Source organism: Anguilla anguilla, chromosome 11 (assembly GCF_013347855.1).
Source record: "Anguilla anguilla isolate fAngAng1 chromosome 11, fAngAng1.pri, whole genome shotgun sequence".
Taxonomy (NCBI): domain Eukaryota; kingdom Metazoa; phylum Chordata; class Actinopteri; order Anguilliformes; family Anguillidae; genus Anguilla; species Anguilla anguilla.
In genome coordinates, this window is record NC_049211.1 from 807,276 (window position 1) to 832,275 (window position 25,000).

At 48.7% G+C, this 25,000-nt stretch overlaps 2 protein-coding genes across 11 annotated transcripts in view; both read left to right on the top strand.

Moving 5' to 3' along the window:
• Window positions 1-530: 530 nt before the first annotated feature.
• rpl32 (ribosomal protein L32) lies at window positions 531-4,031 on the top strand. Its single transcript, XM_035380588.1, has 4 exons — window positions 531-659; window positions 1,714-1,814; window positions 2,035-2,216; window positions 3,865-4,031. Exons 2-4 carry the CDS (start codon window positions 1,719-1,721, stop codon window positions 3,992-3,994), a joined length of 408 nt encoding a protein of 135 aa, XP_035236479.1. The 5' UTR covers window positions 531-659; window positions 1,714-1,718; the 3' UTR covers window positions 3,995-4,031.
• A 2,531-nt stretch (window positions 4,032-6,562) lies between these two features.
• Window positions 6,563-25,000, top strand: part of LOC118208365 (glutamate receptor-interacting protein 2-like) — a 48,525-nt gene continuing 30,087 nt past the window's right edge. For 7 of the 10 annotated variants that reach the window (XR_004761549.1, XR_004761550.1, XR_004761547.1 and 4 more), the window contains exons 1-2: window positions 6,563-6,854; window positions 24,595-24,663. Coding sequence is in view for 6 of the 10 variants with exons in the window: in XM_035382963.1 (XP_035238854.1) it covers window positions 6,788-6,854; window positions 24,595-24,663 (136 nt within the window). In the remaining 4 variants the exon portion in view is untranslated. Of the gene's footprint in view, window positions 6,855-13,276; window positions 13,581-24,594; window positions 24,664-25,000 lie in introns of those variants that run through there. The other 3 variants (XM_035382965.1, XM_035382966.1, XM_035382968.1) reach the window with 3 other exon arrangements.

A 25,000-nucleotide genomic window follows, 5' to 3' on the forward strand; every position in this document is an offset into this window, starting at 1 on the left:
ATAACGACATTAGCCCAGACACAGCAAAGTTAGCTATTAAAAGGCATGCTAACATCACTCTCATTTGGCAGCCTGCTCTCGTAATTAACGCACAGCCGGACAGATTGAGTATTTTAAATGTCCTGCCTAAGATGGCCACATTTAAGGCTATATGATTTCAATTTGAAGCAGGGATGTAAAAAATGTTTTTAAATTCCTTGTGCTGCCTAGATACTGTTAACACAGTTATGAGGGTTTATGTATATGTAAGATACTGAAGGTAATAACATAAAACTATAAGAACGAGTGAGTTCTAACTTTTATTGTAAAATTTCTCGCTCTGGTGTTTTACTGAAAGCCATTTTATCATGGTACTCTACCACTTGGCTACCTCGGAAGTTATCAAATCAATACTTCCGGTTGTTTCCGAAAGGTCTTGAAAGGTAACAAAATCACAGTAATGATTATAAAATCGTGTTTTATCAAAATCGCATTACTAATGAGCAGATAAACAATATCCCTACTTATGAATATGGTTGGATTTTTTTAGTTTAAAAAAAGACAACAGTCAAGTTTCATTACGCTTTCTCGGGTTTGCTTCTGATTTCATTTCCCGTCATCCTCTCTGTTCCCTCTTTCTCTTCCTTGTACTGTCTTCGTGAGGACGGTCACACTCATCGGTGAGTGGGAAAAATCTTTAATCATCTGAAGTACTGGTAGTTTTCCAAACAAATCAAACACATATACGTATTCCTGTTATAATAAAACATTTGTGGGTGCCATTATTTATGAAAAGTTTGTGTGCTATGATGTTATATACCTTATACATGAAAGGATGTAATTAGCGTTAGCTGTGTACAGTGCAACAGTGCTCTCAGAGCAACGGTGCACGACTTGCTTCATTTGCGTTATACCGATGTGGTGTGGTTGACCAAGTAGCTTATAAATCACGAGCTTTATTCTCGGCTGAAGTCAAAGTTAAAATTCTTTTGTGGAGAAGTTGTATTTTGGGACGGTGTAATGGCTGCGTGCATAGGTCGCGTTGGGGGGGCCTGTCGTGTTTTCGTTTAACGCCTTTTCTGTTACATAGCTATGTAAACTACTGAACTGTGAATATAGGCTTGCGTACGCTGTTGAAGTCGGTAACGTACTGTATTAATAAATCTGCAAAGTCATCTTAACGTTTGTTGCGACGTTCTCTGATTTCAAACATGTCCAGCGAGGTTTGTGTTAAACTGATTCTCGCGAGCATGTTGAATACTCCGTAATTAGCTCTGTTATAAACCGACATGTAGGGTAGTATTGTTGGTGGCTATTTCACGGTGAAAACAATTAATATTTACACACAGGGTTGAAAAAAAAAACAAGGATTTGATTATTACCTGAAGTCGGTCAACAACTAACCATTTCAATTATGACTGTGGTAAGGACATTGCGAATGTCAGAGCTAATGATAGAAATTGGTGTCTAGCTGGATGCATTAGGTACAGAAGTGTAGCCATTTTTTTAAAACAGCTGTGATGGATGACTGTTAGAGGGTTATTGAGCTTCATGCTGGAGGTTTCTGTGGGTGTAGACTTTGTGGTTCTGTGACTAGATGTCTCCCTGGACAGGCTGGTGTGTGAGTCTGATGTAGTGTGCATCAGGGTTGAGCTGTACAGTCACAGTCCCCAGCTGCAGCTCTGTGAGACACCTGTGCAGTATCATAATTTAACTCTCTCTGCTCATCCTCAGGCAAAATGGCTGCCCTTAGGCCTCTTATCAAGCCCAAGATCGTCAAGAAAAGGACGAAGAAGTTCATCCGCCATCAGTCTGATCGCTATGTCAAGATCGCGGTGAGTACCCGTGCCAGGAAGTTCATAACCCCCCCCCCCCCCCACGATTTTGCAGGTGTACAGCCACCTGACTGTATAAGGTCACCATTTTTTGGAGCAGCCTCGTAAACTCCCCTATTCCCTGTAGCCTGTGCTGGTTACTGCATCCTCTCCTGGCCTCCCAAACTCTCCCCTCACATCCTGCCCTAGTAACTGAATTTTGTGTTCCGTGTTTCTCCAGAAAAACTGGCGTAAGCCCAGAGGTATCGACAACAGGGTCCGCAGGCGCTTTAAGGGCCAGATCTTGATGCCCAACATCGGCTACGGTAGCAACAAGAAGACCAAGCACATGCTGCCCTCCGGGTTCAGGAAGTTCCTGGTGCACAACGTCAAGGAGCTCGAGGTTCTCCTGATGAGCAACAAGTAAGTCCTGGTGTGGATTCAGCGAGGCAGTGGACCCTGGATTCTCTGAGCACACAGTGCAGGGGAGGGCCGTTCCAGTCCTGGAGGGCCACTGTGTCGGCAGAATGTTTAATTCCACTTGCCTCTGGTTCAGCTTGTTCTGGTTTGCTCACCCAGTAGATTAGACCCCATTTTCTGTGTGAGATTTGTGATTGTAAGGAGGGATTTAGCTGAGAGGTCTGATTGTGTATGTAACTGAGTTCATTTTAACATCAAGGGCAGAAGTTGGTTTGAAATCAGAAGCAGAATCAGCCCTAACTGCCCAAACTGACATAGGGGCCAGTGGGGCCCTGCTGATTTAGACCAGCTGAAAATAGGTTTGGAGCCGAGCTCCCTGATTGGCTCTGATCAGTCAGTGGAGTAATGGTGGGTTCTTAATCACCTATTGGTGGGCTAACCCCCCCCCCCTTCCCGCAGTGTACGCACCACCATTGGTCAAAGCTTTGTTTCCACTGAGGACATTATTTCAACTTGTCTTTTAGTGTCAAGGGTTCAAGCCTGGTTTGCTGCTGGGGGATTGTGGGTGAAATGTGTGGTAATGGGTGAAAGGTGTAATAAATGAGTGTAACGTAAAGGTGTGCACGTGGGGTTTATGTACAGGTTAACGCTACAGCAGTGCTGAGTGTTAAAGTGTTACTGAGGCAGTAACGGTGCTTATGATGTGTGTTTGGTGACTGCAGCACAGGTGCAGGGCGGTACTGTAGACTGGCTCTAAAGGCCCAGCTCCTGTGTTCTCACCTGTGATCTTGACACATTATCCTTACATGCCCAAGCGCTCAACAGTTTAACTGGCGCCCCTGAAATTTTTTATTTTTTATTTTTTATTTTTTACTGAAGGGCAGCGCTCCAGCATTAAACTGGAGTGAGAGGTGGACTCTTAGGCGTCCTGGTTGGTCGGTGCATTCGTACACATTTAGAGTTCGGGTGGGGGGTCTGGGTCCTCTGTGTTAATCTCAGTTCTGAGGGCTTGGCTGTAGCGTACAGTAACGGTGCAGATGGGTCTCAGTGGTTCTGTCACTGATGGTTCTCAGTGGTTCTGTCACTGATGGGTCTCAGTGGTTCTGTCACTGAGCAGCAGACTCTCTCCTGTGTTTGCTCCTGCCTGGGTGGAGAAAGTGAATGTGCTCATCAAGACTGGTTGTTGCGCCTGGTGCTGTCGCTGTCTACCCCCCCCCCCCTCCCCCACTGAGTCAGGAAGGCCTGTTTTCTGCGTCTCACCTTTTCAGTCCAAACTGATGTTTTTATTCTTAAAACAAACCCTTCTCTGCATTTGGAGGTGCTGGTCTGCAGGCTGGTCTTTGATGTTGGTACTTAGGACTTTTAACTGTCGCTGTTGGCTTTCTGTGTGAAATGTGCCTTTAATTCACTTTGGGTGAAAGACTCTGCTGTTTGAATTTTAATTTAAATGACTGGTTTATTTTTCCTGAACAGTCATTGTTGCTTAGTGAAATCCTCTATAACTCAGGGTTCTTAAACTAAATTTAAGTCTAGAACACTTAAACAGTGCATTCTGATAGGTCAGTATGATTGGATAATTGGAAGTTTAATGGGTTAATTAGTTAACCTGATTGGCTGTGTGATTAATTTGCTGTGTTCCCTCTCCCTGTAGGACGCACTGCGCAGAAATCGCCCACAACGTCTCGTCCAAAAACAGGAAGGTGATTGTGGAGCGGGCGGCCCAGCTGGCCATTAAGGTCACCAACCCGAACGCCCGCCTGCGCAGCGAGGAGAACGAGTGATCTGCCCACTCGCTCAATAAAGTCTATTTACAACTTCTCTCACCCTTCTGTCGTTTTTCTGTGCACTTGTGTGAACGGAGGATTTCTTTTTTTTTCGCTGGGGGGTTCTTTTCCTGTTTCTGAGTGTTAGTGCCACGTAATTACAAACGATCCGAAATCATTATTGGCACTCGGGGTGGGAAGCACGTGCCAAACGTGGGTAGATTGTCAGTGTTGGGTAAACGGGTTGGGTTAAACCAGTTTGCCAGACACTTTGTCTTATAGAAATCAAGCTGCTGGAAAAAATCCCTGAAACGAACATGGGAGTTCACTTTTACAGCAATCGCCGAGCTTGAGGTTACGAGACTTCATTTCCCACAAACCCTTGCGTTCGTTAGGCTACTCTGATTGGATGTGCCTGCGGTATGCTTTCCCCGGCAGCAGTAACACCTGCTAGAGCACTCAAGTGAATTTGTCAATTTCTCTGAAAATCAGCCAAAATTATCTAATGTTAGCAACAAAAACAGTTGTAAAATGTGGTAGCACATCATGGGTAAAACAAAATCTGTGGGGAAAAACCCTCCTGAGTGACAGGTTCTAAGTTATTAGAGGTGTGCTCTGCCTTCATTAAAGAAATAAAGACAATGTTATTACTATTGTTTGTTCATTTAATCAAGCTATGAAGTCTATTTTGTCTTGAAGTTTAAAAAAAAAAAAAAAAAAATGTTTTCTAAAGCATGCTTGTGCAGTTCTGAGATTTTCATTTTTATATTTTTCGTGGTGTCTGCTAAAATGTCCAGGTATGTGGTAAGCTTTTTCATCCACCAGACACGGTGGACCCCGACTGTGACCCTGGGCACATGGGATCAGTGATGGCCAATGGGCTGTAGAGTCCCAGCTTCTGATTGGCTGTCAGGAAATGCGGTGAATAACCTGCCCAACATCCCATTGGCTGTTTGCACATCAGAGCCATCGGGATGGTGATTAGTCCATCGTCTGTGAGGTTTCGGTGGGTCTTGTGGTGACCCATGGGGAATTCGGAGGCTCTGATGATGGGATTTTGAGCGGATTTTGTGACATGATGAAATATTAAAAGGAGTGGGTGGAAACCCCAATGTATTGCTGCTGGAAATTTTCTCCTTTATCCGATGGTCAGGAAAGGGAACTTGTCCTGAACGAGATCGCTCTCTCTCTGGGGTTGTATCGCAGTTTTAGTGTGTTTTCTGTTGGCACAGGCAGTTTTTTGTGTGCTGAGGTGGACATTTTAGATCCGAGGAGTAGTTTGATGACCTGATGATGGCTTTTCAGTGGCTGTTACAGGGACAATCACAGGTTTGTGCTTTAAAGAAAAAAAAAACAACTCCCAGCACTACATGTACAGAAAGGTTATGGCTCCAGGTGGTGTGCATGTATAGTAGTTATTTTTCAAAAACTATTTTCACATTTTCTGTGGTGCATAACCAGTGATCACTGTGTTCAAGGAGAGAAGTATCAGCATTATGTAGAAACTGATGTTAATTATAGTTCATGAATGGAACAAAATTTTACTCAACAAGCTCCGATGGAGTTGATTTTTGCATTTGCTCTGTAATGAGAAGCAGGTTTGTATTAGCATTGGTCAGGATGGACCACAAAGTATTTCTGTTGGTTTTAGATGTAGAACAATCTAAAAAGAAAAAAAAAAACCTTTAAATGAGCAACAACATGAACCCTGGACAGTGAGTGAGTGAGCTGAGAATGAGACACCCCTCTTACCCCCCCATCCCGCCCCCCCCCCCCCCAGTTCCGGTTCCAGCCCATTTAAAGAGCAGTTGGAGCCGGTACAGCCCGGCTGTGTTCCAGCGGGTTCTGAGAGCTCTTTAGACGCTGGGTTCTGCTCATCGCTGTTGTGTGATTAATTACAGGCTGTTCTGACAACGGCTCCAGCTTCCAATGCTAATCTGACAGAATGCATCCTGGTCTGGTGTGTGTGTCTGAGTGAGTATGTGTGAACAGTGTTCAAAGTGTTTATACATTTCGATCAGTATTCTTGATCAAATATACCTTCCATATGCTTCCTCTCTTTGCCTCCCTCTTTCTCTGTCTCTTTCTCTCCCTCTCTCTTACTGTCTCCCTCCCCCTCTCTCTCCTCTGTTTCTTTCTCCCTCCCTGTCTCCCCCCCCATCTCTCTCTGTCTTATATTCCTCTCTCTCTGTCTCTGTCCCTCTCCTTCTCTCATCTCTCCCTCCCTTTCTCTGCCCCCTCTCTTGCTCTTTTTCTTTTCCTGGTCTCTGTCTCTCTCCCCAGTCTCTCTATCCCCCTCTGTCTCTGTCTCTCTCCCTCTCCCTTCTCACTCTCTCCCCTGTCTCTCTCTCCCTCCTCTCTCTCCCTCTCCCTCCTCACTCTATCTCTCTCTCTGTCTCTCCTCTCAGCTCAGAAGCTGAAGCCACTGGCTGGAACTTTCCCAGCTGGAACAGAGACTCAAATGCAGAGAGAGAGAGAGAGAGAGGGAGTAAGGGAGAGAGGGAGAGCGAGAGTGAGGGAGGGGGAGAGACAGAGAGAGAGAGGGAGAGAGCAAGAGAGAGGGAGAGACAGAGAGAGAGAGGGAGGGAATGAGAGGAGAGGAAGCTGTGCCGTTGTCTTGTGCTGAGCGGGGGAATGGGAGCAGGCTCGTTTTGGGCCCATGTGACTCTTGACTCCGGCTGATGAGGCCTAACCCTAACCCCTTTTACCTCGACTGCTTTTGGGTAAAAGAATGACTGCTTGAGGAGAGCTGACGGACAGGAGGAAGAGCAGGTGGGGGAGGAAGACCAGGCGGGGGCAGGTGACAGGAGGATGTTTTCCATCTCACTGAAGTGCCGCCTGGGGGTCATCCGTCGAAAGACCAGGGGTACGGCGAAAGGTACGTTCCAAATGCGCTCTCTTTGAGGGGTCCCAGGGCGGATTGGGGTGCAGGTGTGTCTTTAAAATGTGGGGAATTAAGGGGAAAAAAATATTGGTGAATCCCAGCCACGAGATAAGGACAGGCTGGTCTTCAGAGATGAGCTGTGTGGGGCTGCAGTGGGCTGTGTGAGAGAGAGAGAGAGAGAGAGGGAGAGAGAGAGAGAGAGAGAGAGTGTGTGTGTGTGTGACTATGACTGTGTGTATGTGTGTGACTATGCCTGTGTTTGCATGTGTGTGTGTGAGTGAGTGTTTGCATGTGTGTGTGTGTATGTGTGTGACTATGCCTGTGTGTGTGTGTGTGTGTGTGACTATGCCTGTGTGTGTGTGTGTGTGTGTATGTGTGTGTGTGACTATGACTGTGTGTGTGTGAGTGTGACTATGACTGTGTGTGTGTGTGTGTGTGTGTGACTATGACTGTGTGTGTGTGTGTGTGTGTGTGAGTGTTTGCATGTGTGTGTGTGTGTATGTGTGTGACTATGCCTGTGTGTGTGTGTGTGTGTGTGAGACTATGCCTGTGTGTGTGTGTGTGTGTGTTTGACTGTGTATGACTATGACTGTGTGTGTATGTGTGTGACTATGACTGTGTGTGTGTGTGCGTGTGTGTATGTGTGTGTTTGACTGTGTGTATGTGTGCGTGTGTGTATGTGTGTGTGTGAGACTATGCCTGTGTGTGTGTGTGCGTGCGTGTGTGTGTGTGCGTGTGTGACTATGCCTGTGTGTGTGTATGTGTGTGCGTGTGTGCGTGTGTGTGTGTGTGTGTGTATGTCACTCAGACTGAAACCCTCTCCACCTCCTCCTCTGCATGCCTCTGCTCTGTTGGTCCTTGGGTTATATTTAGAACACCTCAAACTTATCAACATTCATATTTCTTTCCATTTTTCTCATAAATATGATAAAATGGTTGTGCAGTCAGCTGTTGTTTTTTTCTTTTCTTTTCTTTTTTACCTTGAGTGGATTTTAATGGTGCCAGAGAAATGTGTTCATCGTGTGTACCAGTAAATGTCAATGTTCTTTTGTAGCTCAAAGTTTCATTTGCATTTTAATTATGTTTTATACCTTTCTCCTCAGTCATATTTGAGGGCACAGGATCCTCTGCTAATTTCCTAATTATTTATGGTTACACCAAATTGTATTTTGGGGAGTAAACTCATAAGTTGTGATTAGAAACACCTTGTGATTTTGTACTAACAGATGCATAAAAACCACTCATGCATTCATCCTCCCCAAAAAACTTTTTCTCTCTTTTTGCATTTATGCGAGTCCTACTTAAAAACCTACAGGTGTGATGTCCTGCACTGTCAATCAGTGAGCCAATTAAGCAATCAGATGCATACCAAAATGATGCATCCTTACTCACAAACAGTACAGACAAGAAAGCATATTGAGAAACAGCCAGTGAGTCGTAACGACGCTCGGTCCGCACTTTTAGAAGCGAAGGAAGGCGTCGCACTCGCACCGTCGCGAGCGTCCGCACGGCTCCAGCTTGGCGGGAACAGTGAGGACGCTGTGACTGACAGCTCAGCGGGCGCGATAAACGGGAGCGCTCCTGTCACTTAGAGTCAAATGCAGTGAAAGACGGGAGCGAGTGGCAGGTCGTACGGAGCGAGCGGCGGGTTGTTGACAGTCCCGCTGGGACTCCCTGTATCTGCCAGTGGTACGCGTGAGTCCGTGCGGTAACAGCGCATCAATAATTAATGATACAGTTAACAAGGTTAGGGTATAAAATCAGGTCAAAGTAAATGGACAAATCATTTAAAAATCCCAGTAACCGAATCTATATACTTACACCATGCAGCATGTCATTTTCTAATTAAATTTTCTTCATATTTACAATACGGATATTATGGGCTGCACACTATGAAAATTGCAACTTTTTCCCGACATATGCCTAGTACCACTTTAACACTAACCTTTATTATGTGAGATACTATGACACATGCTGTCTTTTTGTGAGGGACAGAAGTTAGGATGTATTATGATTTTTGAGTGCTTTTTTGTGGCCTCCCACAGCACACAATAGAATGCTAAGTTTGTGTTTCTCATGAACAAACCACGCAGACCACACGTAGCGCGAGATGCAGTCTGGGTTTGAGCGGGATGCCCCATCTTTTTAATTAAAAGAGAAATTAGCCTTTGATGAAGAGCGGAGGTGAACTAAGGACACGTGGCTCTCTCGCTCATGCTCCTGCGCGTGCCTCTGTCGTGTCTGCTTCGTTTCCCCACACCTGGTGTCTAATTTCTGTTAGACTTTAATTGTTAGACTTTAATTTTGACGAGCTCACTAAAGAGCGTTACAGGAGAAATAAAACGGCAGCTCACCGCGGCTAAGATTTTTTTTTTTTGGTTCTTAACGTCTCCAAAATTTTGGAAAAGACGTTTGTCCGCTTTCCAGTACGTTCCTTGGCCGTCATTTAAAGCTGAAAGGAAATTGCAGGATCGGTATTAGCATGTCACAGTCAGGCATTATTTCACAGTATTATCTTAGGTGTTAGTTTATGGTCACCATCGTCAGTAAAAAGTGAGGCAAAAATTGGCTGAATTGCCTGTTTTTAACAGTACGTATTTGTATGTCCTACTGTTCATCTTGTAAAATGTAGCCTATATATATCTGGCATTTCAATAATTATATTTGGAGGCGTATTACTGGCACGGTGGCTACCCTCCAAAAAAAAATTTTCACAGCTAAGTGATGATGTGTATCCCTCGCCTTTTCGGTGACCTCGATGGAATATTTTGAGAAAAGAATTTCTTTACGTTGTTATTCCGCAACTAAATAGGACTCGAACAGTAACCTTCCTCTGTGCTCTCGAAACGCTTCCAGTGAATTCTGTTTCATTAGAATCTGTGTTGACGCCGGAGCGATATGGAGCGGGGAATAAGGATGTAAAATGGGCTAATGAGTTGCCTGGCCTGCGCAGACCGTGCCGTCCATCTGCGGCAGGCAGCGTGCTGCCGCTCTCATTGTGTTTTCACGCTCGTCTTCACAGTTGTTCCTGGGGCGAAGGCGCTGTTATATAAATATGACCGACATAAATATGCCAGTAGGCTGTTTATTAAACAGCGGTCGTCGACCTAATGTGCTAACGTTCGTATTGGTAAGATGTAGGCGTGTATAGCCTACTTTCCCGACTGTCATTCCTGTCCGCTTCTTACTCATTCGGCCGGGCTGTTGTTATGTCGCTCGCGCGCTCTATCATTAATGTTCCAGTGTCGTCAGATGTGCCGGTCGTGCCGGTGGGAAGCCCCACTGCATGCGAGTGATCAAAGTGTCGCTCGTCTCAGAAGCGCTGTCTTGCCCTCTCCAAGCGGGGAGCAATACAATTTTTTTTATCCCTCTCAGCGACGCGACATACCCTGTCACAGCAAGCGCAGGCTTGTGCGCGAGCTGCTTCTCCAGTGGTGCGCTGGCTTCTGGGTTTAAACGGAGACAGCGGGTTGCAGGTTCCAGTTGAGTTGCACTTTTTAATTCCAGAAACGGCAATTAAACTGACTCTGAATTCTGATCACTTCAGGCCGACTGTGGCTGACTGCTCTAACGGGTGGTGCATTATAGGTGAACTGAAGTTTTGAAATGGTTTATTAAGCTAATAAATAATGTGATATTTCTTCTCACACAGCGGAATAAACTCAATTCAATTAAATTTTGTTTGTATTGAACGTGACAATGTCACAAAGACCCTTTACAGAGAGAACAGAAAAAAATGGCTGCAAACCAGACCTGAACCCCAAAAGACAAGTGCAGTAAAATAAACTCCCCAGTGGCAAGAAAAAGAAGAAATCTGAGGAGGAACCTGATCCTCCACTGGCCAGCCCAGTGTAATAATAAAGGCAGGCTGTATGGAGAAAGAACTGTAGCAGAGCTAATGATGAAGCGTGTCGGCCAGTTTACAGACAGAGATAGTTAGACTAGCTGGTAGAATAGGCAGTCAGAGCAGAGCGATGTATGTTAATAATTATTTATATCCTTGTATGTATGCAGGTCCTCAGGCTGGCTGGCCTGTGGGTGTGGGGATGTGGAGCCGGGATGGTGGGTGTGGGTGTAGAGCGGGATGGTGTCTGTGGGTGTGGGGATGTAGAGCGGAATGGTGCCTGTGGGTGTAGAGCGGGATGGTGCCTGTGGGTGTGGGTGTAGAGCGGGATGGTGTCTGTGGGTGTAGAGTGGGATGGTGCCTGTGGGTGTGGGGGTGTAGAGTGGGATGGTGTCTGTGGGTGTGGGGATGTAGAGCGGGATGGTGCCTGTGGGTGTGGGTGTAGAGTGGGATGGTGCCTGTGGGTGTGGGTGTAGAGCGGGATGGTGCCTGTGGGTGTGGGTGTGTAGAGCGGGATGGTGCCTGTGGGTGTAGAGCGGAATGGTGCCTGTGGGTGTGGGTGTAGAGCGGGATGGTGCCTGTGGGTGTGGGTGTAGAGCGGGATGGTGCCTGTGGGTGTGGGTGTGTAGAGCGGGATGGTGCCTGTGGGTGTGGGTGTACAGCGGGATGGTGCCTGTGGGTGTGGGTGTAGAGCGGGATGGTGCCTGTGGGTGTGGGTGTAGAGCGGGATGGTGCCTGTGGGTGTGGGGATGTAGAGCGGGATGGTGCCTGTGGGTGTGGGGATGTAGAGCGGGATGGTGCCTGTGGGTGTGGGTGTAGAGTGGGATGGTGCCTGTGGGTGTGGGTGTAGAGCGGGATGGTGCCTGTGGGTGTGGGTGTGTAGAGCGGGATGGTGCCTCTGGGTGTGGGTGTGTAGAGCGGGATGGTGCCTGTGGGTGTAGAGTGGGATGGTGCCTGTGGGTGTAGAGCGGGATGGTGCCTGTGGGTGTGGGTGTAGAGCGGGATGGTGCCTGTGGGTGTGGGTGTGTAGAGCGGGATGGTGCCTGTGGGTGTAGAGCGGGATGGTGCCTGTGGGTGTGGGTGTAGAGCGGGATGGTGCCTGTGGGTGTGGGTGTGTAGAGCGGGATGGTGCCTGTGGGTGTGGGTGTAGAGCGGGATGGTGCCTGTGGGTGTAGAGCGGGATGGTGCCTGTGGGTGTGGGTGTAGAGCGGGATGGTGCCTGTGGGTGTGGATGTAGAGCGGGATGGTGCCTGTGGGTGTGGGTGTAGAGAGGGATGGTGCATGTGGGTGTGGGTGTAGAGCGGGATGGTGCCTGTGGGTGTGGGTGTGTAGAGCTGTTCTTTCTGGCAGAGTCATTCTGCCATTTGGCAGTGAACCCTGCTGGGACCAGGTGGACAGCGAGGGGCAAACAGAGTTAGACTCAAATCACCTCCTGTCACAGTATGTGTGTGTGTACGTGCGTGTGTGTGTATGAGTGTGCGTGTGCACTTGCGTGTGTGCATGTGTGCGTGCGTGTGTGTGTGAGTGTGTGTGTGTGTGTGTGTGCGTGTGTGTGTGTATGTGTGTGTGTGTCTCTGTCTCTGTACCAGAATGAGGCAGCTGCAGTGTCAGTGTGGCAGTTTGTAATACAATGAGTGAGGCACCATGTTAAAGTCAGTAGTGTTTACTGGGATGCTGTGCGTGGGGTTTGCACCCCTGCAGTTAAAATCTGTCTCCACTGAGCCCGCCTCCTTCGGCTGGCTGCCCCGTGCTGCACAGCCTGACAGCGAAGCCCCTTCCAGCTCCCAGCTCCCAGCTCCCAGCTCCGGGGCCAAGGCGACAGAATGCCCACAGTCAAGAGGCGCAGTTACTCAGGCCAAAAACAGGTCAGCCACAGACCACAGAATGTGCGAAACGCCCTCCAGTTCACAGCTACGAAGCAGCCCGAGGCCTAACCATGGCGTTACTTAGTTTACTAACACCAATAAGCACGGAACCGTCCAGACCCACGGTGCACCTCGCTTCCCCAGACATTTTAGCTGGCACCACCTGCGCATGCGTCCTACTAAACAAAGCACCACCTGCACATGCGCCCTACTAAACGTCCCTCAAAGGTCGTCCGTGAGTGAGTGAGTGAGTGACCACAACTTGCCATGCATAGCCCAGGACGCCTGCGCACCATGGGAAAAACCCAGGATTTGAATGATTTCACGGTTTCATTTTCTGATATATATCATGTGACATAACATGTGACTGTGAGTCATCACTATGTAGGTTACTTCAGAGAAGAGTTGGTTACTACGTGTATCGGCCATTTCACACTTAAAATAGTTGAAATGATCTTTATATCATAAAAGAACAGCCATTTAGCAGTGCACATTTGACCCCTGTGGCCTGATTTGCCAACTCCAAGAACTTTGGCACTGGAAAAATAAAATGTTTATGTTTTCATTTTCGTTACAAATGGTAAATCCTTAATGGTCGAGATAAAAAATCGGATAATACATGACAGGAATTTAAGCGATCTATAAGGCAGATCTATGCGCATCGCTCCTCCACACTACCTGGCCAAATCGGTCTCGCAAATTCAAGTCAGACTGATCGCCACCACGTGAATGTGAGCTACCCTAGAACTCGGTGTTAAAGGAGACCATTCGGCGTGTTTCTTTTTTAGCGATTCTTTATTCGCCTTGCGCCACACGTGCGCTTAATTAGCTTTTCGGTGCTGAATAGCGAGAACCTTGCGAGTTGACAGGAATGCGAGACGGAAGCGGGTCGCGTGCACCTTGCCCACGGACGGGTGTTCCACTGTCGTAGCGCGAGGGATACCGTCGCAGCTGGCGGACACGCGGGGAAGATGCTGTTCTTCCAGTCTGTTCTAAGGAGACTCTATAAAGGTAGCATATCATCATTATTACAGTTACCGTTAAAACGTCACTGATAAATATCTGCGCTAAATGCATGCATACACGTAGTTTACATCAATATTGTCACGGTATTAGGCTACGTGTGAAAAATATTTTTTATGGCAGTAATTACCGAGCTGAGGAGAGAGGATCACTTCAGGCACTGAGACGGAAATGTAATGTGGACTGTAACGCTGTTGATCTGATGGCAGTTAATGTTTGTCTTCGAATAAATATTTGAAAATTCTGCCACGTCTGCAGAGAAGAATCTGGGCGAAAGATGTGCTTGTGTGCAGCCTGTAAGCCAGACACTGTAGTGATTGCTTGCTGTCGGCATATTCTCTAACACACCTCCAGCGTTTGTGAGACGGTTTGTGATACAACAATATGACGGCGAGAGCGCCAGTGCTGTCGGAGCCAGCCCAATAACCGCGGGGCGTCCGGAGTACCCTGGCTTGCCATATGCAAGGCGTGGTGATTTTTTTTAACCTGCATTCGGACTTCCACGTGCGCCCATCTTAACCCCCTGTTTTCCGGTGGGGAATACCTCGCGGCTATGCTAATGAACGAGGTGGCGTGAGGCGTGCAGGTGTATCGAGCACGTCTGCGCAAAAATGCGGACGGCCGATTAATTTTAGTGGGACTGTCATACAGGCCTGTCGTCATTTTAGCAAAGTGAAATAAACATGAACACAGCCCAACACGAATTTAAAAGTAATCTATTTATTCGTCCATAGTAATGCAACGGTGATCATAGATGTTTCTGGTCGGCACACTGAAACTTTTGAATTCACTGTATTATCACCAGTTTTTTTATTAACCCAAATATTATTATTATTTTGCGTTATCATAGCGTCGTCTTTTGTTGACCCAGTGCGGAGTTCCGGTAGAACGGAGAAGAGTTGTGACTTGTGCCCTGCATTTTTATTGTGTCCGAATGTGCCATCAACCGGTTTTTAGTGACCCCCTGATAATGATAACCGTTTAAACCGCTTTTAGACACAGTCCGCAGTTGGAGGAAGATTACGGTCTTCATCTTCATCTTATTCAACTCGACCCCCCGCCCTCTCCACGGATCCTCATTCAACTCGATCGTCCACAGTGTGACTGAAATGTCACTGTGCGAGTCTGCTCCGTTGCACAATGTCTGTCCCGCCCGTGTAAAGACACTTAATTAGTTTATAAGGTTGGGCGGCTGAATGATGCCGCCCTCGCAATATGGAGGTTGGGTATGTATGCGAAACCTTTACTCGAGCATGAGGGCCTTCACGCTTGGGTGAATATTTATCTATTTCTGTTTATTCAGATTCCTTCAGAGATGGAATGTAGGACAGTTCCTCCACTCGCGAGGGAGACGTTTCTGTTTTTTCTTTCATTTTTGCTTATGATTTTATTCGAATAAAATGTGATAAGGCACATACAGCCCCTTTAAATAATTTATGCAAGAACTGGAGTAAATGTGCTGGGTTTGGCTGTGCTGTGTGATCACAGAAGCTGTGTTTAAACTGTGCAGTTGCTGCAGGTGTACCTGTGCTTCCCTGTGCAGTTACTGCAGGTGTACCTGTGCTTCCCTGTGCAGTTTCTGCAGGTGTACCTGTGTTAAAACTGTGCAGTTACTGCAGGTGTACTTGTGTTTAAACTGTGCAGTTGCTGCAGGTGTATTTGTGTTAAAACAGTGCAGTTGCTGCAGGTGTATTTGTGTTAAAACAGTGCAGTTGCTGTAGGTGTACTTGTATTTAAACTGTGCAGTTACTGCAGGTGTACCTGTGTTTAAACTGTGCAGTTACTGCAGGTGTACCTGTGTTTAAACTGTGCAGTTGCTGCAGGTGTATTTGTGTTAAAACAGTGCAGTTGCTGTAGGTGTACCTGTATTTAAACTGTGCAGTTACTGCAGGTGTACCTGTGCTTCCCTGTGCAGTTGCTGCAGGTGTACCTGTGTTTAAACGGTGTAGTTACTGCATGTGTACCTGTGTTTGAACTGTGCAGTTGCTGCAGGTGTACCTGCTGCTGTTCAACCTGATTGCCACTAGGAGTCAGTGTAGCTCTATGACATCTGAAAGAAATCCTTGAGAGTCCTGTGTTTGAGGCCAAGTGATTAATACAGCTTTCACGTCAAGGTTTTAAATTCACCTTGACTCCTGTCATTTATTAAAAAACCAACAGATTCTCCAAAGTCTGTGGGCGGTCTGGTAAAGGCACAAAGGCACTGAACTGTGACCTTTCTCTAATGGTGGGTAGAATGGTCCGGATCTCTCTAATGGTGGGAAGAATGGTCCAGATCTCTCTAATGGTGGGAAGAATGGTCCAGATCTCTCTAATGGTGGGAAGAATGGTCCGGATCTCTCTAATGGTGGGAAGAATGGTCCGGATCTCTCTAATGGTGGGAAGAATGGTCCGGATCTCTCTAATGGTGGGTAGAATGGTCCGGATCTCTCTAATGGTGGGAAGAATGGTCCGGATCTCTCTAATGGTGGGAAGAATGGTCCGGATCTCTCTAATGGTGGGAAGAATGTTCCGGATCTCTCTAATGGTGGGAAGAATGTTCCGGATCTCTCTAATGGTGGGAAGAATGGTCCGGATCTCTCTAATGGTGGGAAGAACGGTCCGGATCTCTCTAATGGTGGGAAGAATGTTCCGGATCTCTCTAATGGTGGGAAGAATGTTCCGGATCTCTCTAATGGTGGGAAGAATGTTCCGGATCTCTCTAATGGTGGGTAGAATGTTCCGGATCTTACCCCAGCACGCGGTGTAGATCTGAGAGGGCCGCTGACACAGAGCCAGCTGAGCAGCCGTAGAGTTCACGGTAGAGTGGAGTAGAGCGGATTTATCTGAGCTGGAGGGGCTGGGGCAGCTGGAGGGGCTGGGGCAGGGGGGAATCGGGGCAGCTGGAGGGGCTGGGGCAGGGGGGAATCGGGGCAGCTGGAGGGGCTGGGGCAGGGGGGAATCGGGGCAGCTGGAGGGGCTGGGGCAGCTGGAGGGGCTGGGGCAGGGGGATCGGGGCAGCTGGAGGGGCTGGGGCAGGGGGGAATCGGGGCAGCTGGAGGGGCTGGGGCAGCTGGAGGGGCTGGGGCAGGGGGGAATTGGGGGAGCTGGAGGGGCTGGGGCAGCTGGAGGGGCTGGGGCAGGGGGGAATCGGGGCAGCTGGAGGGGCTGGGGCAGGGGGGGATCGGGGCAGCTGGAGGGGCTGGGGCAGGGGGGAATCGGGGCAGCTGGAGGGGCTGGGGCAGGGGGGAATCGGGGCAGCTGGAGGGGCTGGGGCAGGGGGGAATCGGGGCAGCTGGAGGGGCTGGGGCAGCTGGAGGGTTGGGGCTGTGGGGGGGTTGGGGTTTTTTTTTTTGGATGTCACTCTCCCTGTGATCTGAATGATTCCATCTCAAAGCAGGACATGTTGTGGCCAATGGGAAACAGAGATGGTAAACAGCCAACCAGAAAGGCCTATGGAGAGGCACTGAACACAGCCAGAGGTAGAGTTCTAAAATAAGACTTTATTTAAGCGTGGGTGCTGATCTATAGGCCTCCTATGATGGAGTGCAGGGTATATTGTTTGTGAAAATTCAGAGCTGCATAAAAATCTTTTATTTCACATAATGGAAGAATACAAATTTTTTATCTTAAATAACTGAAATAATGCGAATAGCTTGTTGTGTGGTGGCCATGTTGGCAGCAGTGTGAGATGAGCTGGTTTGTTGAGATGAAGACTTCTGAACTTTGCAGGGAAGGGCTGTTTGTGTGTGTCTTTGCAGGGAAGGGCTGTTTGTGTGTGTCTTTGCAGGGAAGGGCTGTTTTTGTGTGTCTGTGCAGGGAAGGGCTGTTTGTGTGTGTCTTTGCAGAGAAGGGCTGTGTTTGTGTGTCTGTGCAGGGAAGGGCTGTTTTTGTGTGTCTGTGCAGGGAAGGGCTGTTTATGCATTTGTCTTCGCTGTAAAATTGTGTGTCTGAGCTCCACACTCACACATTTCCACTGAACACCCTGCCTCTCTCACCTCTCACAATCCTGAGGTGAGGTTTCTATTTCTGATTCCCACATCAGTGCGCTTGCATAATATATATATATATATATATATATATATACATACACACATACAATTCCAACAGTGTCTGTGCTTCTTTTACACAAATACACACTCTGCACGCCATCACAGGCGCTGGAGCATGAGTGAAGCCGCCTTCGCAGGGTGACCTGGCCTGGATACCTGCCAGCCAGTGGCTCTTTATATGTCAGCATTATGGGTAAAAATCTGCTCTGTGATGCACACGCTCCAGAGTCGTTTTCATAGTGGAGGAATGATCAGAGACGTCCTTTTTACTGTTCTGATTTTTTCATTGTTTTGTGGGCATTACAAGTAATGGAGAATTTACCTGCTTCATACTGTAAATTGGGTACAGGTGACATCAGGTGTAGGTATGAATAAGGTACAGGTGTAAATCGGATGCAGGTGTAAATCTGGTACAGGTATAAATTGGGTACAGGGTTTAATGAGGTACAGGTGTGATCAGGTGTAGGTATGAATAAGGTACAGGTGTAAATCGGGTACAGGTGTAATCAGGTGTAGGTGTGCATTGTCTCTGCCACTAAAGCCATGTGGTGAAAAGTCTATTGATGGGAGGCGTTGGGCAAGCTGGACAAATGGAAACTTGTGATGCGTGAACTCCCCAGATAACTGCTGTGCAGTGCTGAGTTATACTGGATCCTAAAAGCACCTTCTTTCTCCTCATTTCAGTAGACTTGCAGGAGTCCTCTAATCAGTGCTGTTATGCTTCTGGTTCTGCAGATGTGCCCACGTTATAATTTCTTTTTTCTAATTATGCGTAGTGGGCTCTTATGATCTCATATTCGGGCCCATGCTGGGACTCTCTCTCTCTCTCTCACGCTGACTCTCTCTCTCTCTCTCTCACTCACTCACACTGGGACTCTGTCTCTCTCTCTCTCTCTCTCTCTCTCTCTCTCTCTCTGTAGCTGCGCGTGCTGCTCACTCCCAGCTGCACTCTAATGATCTTCATCATTCTTTAATCGCTGCTGGAGAGGAATGCGTGGCCCTGGATGTGCGTGTGTGAGCTTGCTTCACCCTTACCAGCTTCTCAGCCTTTCAGCTCTTCAGCTCACACTTTTATCTGCGATGGACTGTTTCCGTGTTCGCACTTCTGTGTCGGGTAATTGAGGTTGTGAACCTGCACATACGCACATGCACGCAAACACACACACGCACACGCACACACTCATACTCACATATACACACATACACTCACACACACACACTCATACTCACATATACACACATACACTCACACACACACACAATGTGTTTGTAATTGAGGTTGTTTTAGGGAACTGTGGTGGCATCACCCCTGGCATGTGAGACTGGCACCTCCTGCCAAGTTCATCCCCCCCTACCCCAGATTGCCACAGGACGGTGGCGGTGTGGTGTAACACCGCGTGTGGTATGTGAAGCACAGGCCGGGGGCGGTGTGGTGTAACACCGCGTGCGGTATGTGAAGCACAGGACGGTGGCGGTGTGGTGTAACACCGCGTGCGGTATGTAAAGCACAGGCCGGTGGCAGTGTGGTGTAACACCGCGTGCGGTATGTGAAGCACAGGCCGGTGGCGGTGTGGTGTAACACCGCGTGCGGTATGTGAAGCACAGGCCGGTGGCGGTGTGGTGTAACACCGCGTGCGGTATGTGAAGCACAGGCCGGTGGCGGTGTGGTGTAACACCGCGTGCGGTATGTGAAGCACAGGCCGGTGGCGGTGTGGTGTAACACCGCGTGCGGTATGTAAAGCACAGGCCAGTGGCTGTGTGGTGTAACACCGCGTGCGGTATGTGAAGCACAGGACGGTGGCGGTGTGGTGTAACACCGCGTGTGGTATGTGAAGCACAGGCCAGTGGCTGTGTGGTGTAACACCGCGTGCGGTATGTGAAGCACAGGCCAGTGGCGGTGTGGTGTAACACCGTGTGCGGTATGTGAAGCACAGGCCGGTGGCGGTGTGGTGTAACACCGTGTGCGGTATGTGAAGCACAGGCCAGTGGCGGTGTGGTGTAACACCGCGTGCGGTATGTGATGCACAGTCGCAGCGCTGCTGTACGGGACGAGGGCAGCGTAGGACAGAATGCAGCGCCAGGATCTGAGGCAGCTGCACATTAGAATTCAGCACTGAGCCTCTGCCTGTTCTGTTATTTTTAGTGGCTTCAGGTAACAAACTCCAAAAATAAAGTGTCTGAGAGATTAGATGTGTGTGTGTGTGTGTGTGTGTGTGCTTGTTTGTCTGGGAGAGTATCTGTGTGTGCGTGTGTGTGTAACAACTCTCACTCTGTGTAACAGTCACTGTCTCTCAGTGTAACAGCATCCCTATCTCTCAGTGTAACAGTGTAACTGTCTCTCAGTGTAACAGCATCACTATCTCGCAGTGTAACAGTGTAACTGTCTCTCAGTGTAACAGCATCACTATCTCGCAGTGTAACAGTGTAACTGTCTCTCAGTGTAACAGTGTAACTGTTTCTCAGTGTAACAGCATCACTGTCTTTCTTGTAGGGTTGCTAAGGTACATGCAGAACATCTGAATAGCAGTACTTGCAGTGATTCCATTGAGAATGACTGTCAACAGCTACAGTAATAATGCAGTCTCTTAATAACCAGCTGATTATTCTGAAGAGAGTTTTATTGTGCTCTTCATTCATGCACTGAAAGATAAGTGCCCTGCCTGTGTATGTAATGGAAACCCTGCTTGTCTTGTTAAATTGGGTTTTAAAAAAACTGACAGCTGAAAATTGCAGCATATCTTCTTCATCTGAAAGAAATAGGTCACCGAACTGCTGGACATGCCGTTAATTTTCTAAATGAATTCTTAAGGACCGTCAGGCTGTCAAGCGCTTGTTAATTTGCCTCCTTCCACTCCCACTCAGCAGCTGGGAGGCTGCGGGTTCAAACCCCGGTGCCCTGGGGTGTGCCCTATAGGAGTGTGTGCTCACTGCTACTGTAATCATCTGCATTGCACTTTTTAAACAGAGTGGCTCCATCTCTTTGTTTAGAGTTGCCATTTTGGCTCAAGTGGCTCAATAAGTTAAAAGTATTATTTGCAGTAGAGTGTGTATGGATTTAAACATTTCTTTTAACAATTATTCTTTCATTTCTTTTCTTTTGAATTTGAGTAAGCAGTCAGGCCGACTGCTTGCTCCTGATTAACCAGCAGGGGTCGCTGTTCCCTGTGAGTTGCTGGTGTGACTGAGCCCCCCTCTTCCCCTTGTTGTGGGGGATGTGAGAGGCGGTGATGTGGAGCTGCAGGGCTTTGGCCTGGTGCACATTCAAGACCCGACCACATCCGCACCGGTTTCCCAGGGTCAGCCTCTTAAAGCTGTGATTCAGGGATGATAGGTGTTCAGGTGAGCAGAGCAGGTGTGGTTTTAAAGTTGGGGAGCTATTTTTATGGGGCCGGGAGGTGTTCAGAGTCTCTGCAAAGGGTTGTGGGTAGTCACCCGTGTCCGTGTTAATTATGGCAGCAGAACACCTGATTCATAGTAGAGGGAGAAGGGAGGAGATCTTAGAAATGAGAAGGTCCCACTTACTCTCACACACACACACAGCCCAGTTTGAATAATCTATAATATTCTATTTCAGAAGTTCTCGTTTTTGCAGCTCTCTCTCTCTCTCTCTCTGTCAGGTCCAGAGAGCTGAAATTAAAATGGCTCTGGACTCTTTTTCTAAAGTAAAGTCTGCCGGTGGAAGCTGTGCAGAAAATGACCTACTTGTGCTCTCCTCTGTGTCCCCAATCCAGTCCCGTCGCAGGAAGAAAGTTTGTGCGCCCGGTTTCTCAAACTTGCGGCGGGTGTGTTGTTTAAAGCCTGGCGGGTGTGTGTCGGTGTGGCTGGGCTGTGTGTCACTGCTAATTAGCCTACTTCAGGTGTCCCGCTCCGAGCCCCAGGGCCTCCTGCTCATCACACCACTTACTCGCTGGCCTCCTTCTCCTCCAGTTTGAAACTAATTAGTCCTCCTTTCAGATCCTGCACTTTCTCCAGGAATCATTTGGGTATTCGGGACTGAGCTCTCTGAGGAGCCTGTCCCTGCTAGCAGGCCCCCGCTCACCCTTAGAGAAGCGGGAGTCTAATGAGACCTCAGATCAATACATTACAGTATTCTGCCAGGATGAAGAGTTCTCCTCTTCACTGCCAGTGCAGAACGTGGGGGCGAGGCCTTTGGCTGTGAGTGGCACTGGCCTGGTGTGGCATGGTGGGCGGCATGTGTAGCGTAGTGGGTAAGGAACCTGGCTTGTAACCGAAAGGTCATAGGTTTGATTCCTGGTTAGGAACTGCCGTTGTAGCCTTGAGCAAGGTACTTAACCTGCATTGCTTCAGCATATATCCAGCTGTATAAATGGGTGCAATGTAAATCCCATGTAAAAAATCTTGTGTAAGTCGCTCTGGATAAGAGCGTCTGCTAAATGCCTGTAATGTAATGCATAGCACAGGTATGGTATGGGTGTGGCACAGGTATAGCACAGGTATGGTTTGGGTGTGGCACAGATATAGCACAGGTATGGTATGGGTGTGGCACAGGTATGGTGCTCATATTGTCTGTTCCTTTGTGCTTTGAACAATAGATAATGTGCTTTGTGTAATCATAGTGAGATATTAGAGCTCATTTCATTTATTCTTCAAAAAATTGTATCTGAGACAAATCCACCTGTGTGTCTATTTTTAACAAAAGGAATGAATCATACTACCAATAATGGCACGACATGAGAGAGGAAGAGAGAAAGAGAGAGAGGGAGGGAGGGAGGGAGGGAGGGAGGGGGATAGATAGGGGGAGGGGATAGATAGATAGAGAGGGAGGGAGAGTGAGAGAGAGGGAGGTAGGAAGGGAGAGAGAGAGGGAGGGAGGGAGAAGAAGGGAGGCAGTGAGATTGGAGAGGAAGGAGGAGATTATGGGGTACATGGTTCTGTTCCTGTGGGAGTGTTGGCAGCAGGGTCGGGTGGGTGTTTGGGGAGTGGCCTGGGGGGGTGAGATGTGGTGGCAGCGTGGGGGGGCTGTGGGGGGGGGGGGTGCGGGTGGTTGCTGGGGTGCAGTGGGAACGGCGGGGGAGAGGGGCTGGGGGGGAAGGGTGTGGTGGGGTGTGGTGACAGTGGCAGAGGGGGGGTTGGGGCGGGGGGGCAGGGCGGTATGTGTGGAACGCGTGCCTGACTGACACACAGACAGGTGTGGAGCTCCTGCAGGCAGCAGCAGCTGGACGGGACCCAGGAAGCAGATCTGCCCCCCCCCCGCTGATATTCAGGGTGTTATTTCAGAGGAAAGAGCCGCTGGTTTCCTGCATTCCTGGGGGGGTCACCATTAGGTTAGGAGAGTGCCCCCCCCCCCTTTTTTTTCTGAGAAGGAGTTCACACTTTGAATCACCTGCAGAACAGCGCAGTCCTGTATGCGCAGTCCTGTATGCGCAGTCCTGTATGCGCACTTCTGTATGCGCAGTCCTGTATGCACAGTCCTGTATGCGCAGTCCTGTATGCGCAGTCCTGTATGCGCAGTTCTGTATGCGCAGTTCTGTATACGCAGTCCTGTATGCGCAGCCCTGTATGCACAGTCCTGTTATGCAGTTTAATGAGCACGCTGAGTGATGTGTGTGTGCCTGTGTGTGTGTGTGAGAGAGATGTGTGTGTCAGTGTGTGTGTGTGTGTGTGAGTGCGTGGGGGGGTTGGTGTTGGGGGGGTACAGCAGGTGTGAAAGCGAGCAGGGGGAAGGGTGTGAAGCAGTAGCAGACTGAGAGTTGCACTCAGAGAGAGAGAGAGAGTGGGAAGGAGGGGGGGAGAGAGAGGGAGAGAGAGAGCGAGAGACACACGTGGCAGGACGGAACACAGACCAGCAACAGTTTAATAAAGGTCCTCACTCAGATGGGAGGAAGCGGAGGGAGAGAGGGATAGAGGGAGGGATAGACTCCTCTCTTATCCTTTGTTCTTCGTTCTTTTTGTTTCTGGCTCTTAGTGAGGAGAGCTGTGGAGGAGCAGGAGAGGGCGTGTCAGCTTTCGGCTCTGTCTGCTCTGTGCCGGGGGGACGGCTCTGTCAGGACGGTTCTGTCAGGACGGGGGCTTTAGGACGGGCGCTTTAGGATGGTTCTTTTAGGACGGCTGATTCTCCGTCTCTCCGTACAGCCCCCCCCCCCCATCTGCGTATTTTACGGGCTTCTGCTGCTGAACCGGTGATCAGGGAGTCTGACGGCTGCCTCTCTCCATCCGCTCACTGTCTGGAGCCTTCTTACCTCACTGAAGATCACGTTTGTACAGCGTGAACAGGAGGAAGACTAGCAGGATTTATCTGTGTGTGTGTGTGTGTGTGTGTGTGTGCATAAATGCATCTGTCTGTGTTTGTATGAGAGCTGTTGAGAGGGACAGAGTGAGAGGGAGATAGAGGTAAGGAGGTAGGGAGGGAGAGAGAGTAGGCTGTAAGTCTGGCTCTGATTCGCCCTTGGACTGTACTGTAAGTCTGGCTCTAATTTGCTCTTTGGACTGTACTGTAAGCCTGGCTCTGATTCGCCCTTGGACTGTACTGTAAACCTGGCTCTGATTCGCCCTTGGGCTGTATTGTAAGCCTGGCTCTGATTCGCCCTTGGACTGTACTGTAAGTCTGGCTCTGATTGGCTCCTGGGACTACACTGTAAGCCTGGCTCTGATTCATCCTTGGGACTACATTGTAAGCCTGGACCTGATTCATCCTTGGGACTATACTGTAACCTTGTCTCTGATTGGCTCTTGGACTGTACTGTAAGCCTGGCTCTGATTGGCTCTTGGGCTGTACTGTATGCCTGGCTCTGATTGGCTCTTGGACTGTACTGTAAGCCTGGCTCTGATTGGCTCTTGGACTGTACTGTAAGCCTGGCTCTGATTGGCTCTTGGGCTGTACTGTAAGCCTGGCTCTTGGCTGTACTGTAAGTCTGGCTCTGATTTGCTCTTGGGCTGTACTGTAAGCCTGGCTCTGATTGGCTCTTGGGCTGTACTGTAAGTCTGACTCTGATTTGCTCTCTCACGGGAAGCCCATGCTTTGGAGAGGACAGCAGCCATGCTCTGTGGACTGAAGAAAGATGTGAAAAAGCACAGCACCGGTAAGCCTGTGAGTGAGTGAGTGAGTGTGTGTGTGAGTGAGTGAGTGAGTGAGTGAGTGAGTGAGTGAGTGAGTGAGTGAGTGAGTGAGTGAGTGAGTGAGTGAGTGAGTGAGTGAGTGAGTGAGTGAGTGAGTGAGTGAGTGAGTGAGTGAGTGAGTGAGTGAGTGAGTGAGTGAGTGAGTGAGTGAGTGAGTGAGTGAGTGAGTGAGTGAGTGAGTGAGTGAGCGCTAGTGTCTGTGTGTGTGAGAGCGATAGACAGCTATAGTGTGTGAGTGTGTGTGAAGGAAAGCTTGTGTGTGTGTGAGAGAGAGGGGGGAGCGAGTGATGTGTGTGGTGT

What these genes read in the sequence shown, in the direction of transcription:
- rpl32 (XM_035380588.1), top strand. Translation starts at nt 1,719, where the DNA reads ATGGCTGCCCTTAGGCCTCTTATCAAGCCCAAGATCGTCAAGAAAAGG. An exon ending in ATCGCTATGTCAAGATCGCG is followed by an intron (nt 1,815 to 2,034) that starts GTGAGTACCCGT and finishes GTGTTTCTCCAG; the next exon opens with AAAAACTGGCGTAAGCCCAG. An exon ending in GTTCTCCTGATGAGCAACAA is followed by an intron (nt 2,217 to 3,864) that starts GTAAGTCCTGGT and finishes CTCTCCCTGTAG; the next exon opens with GACGCACTGCGCAGAAATCG.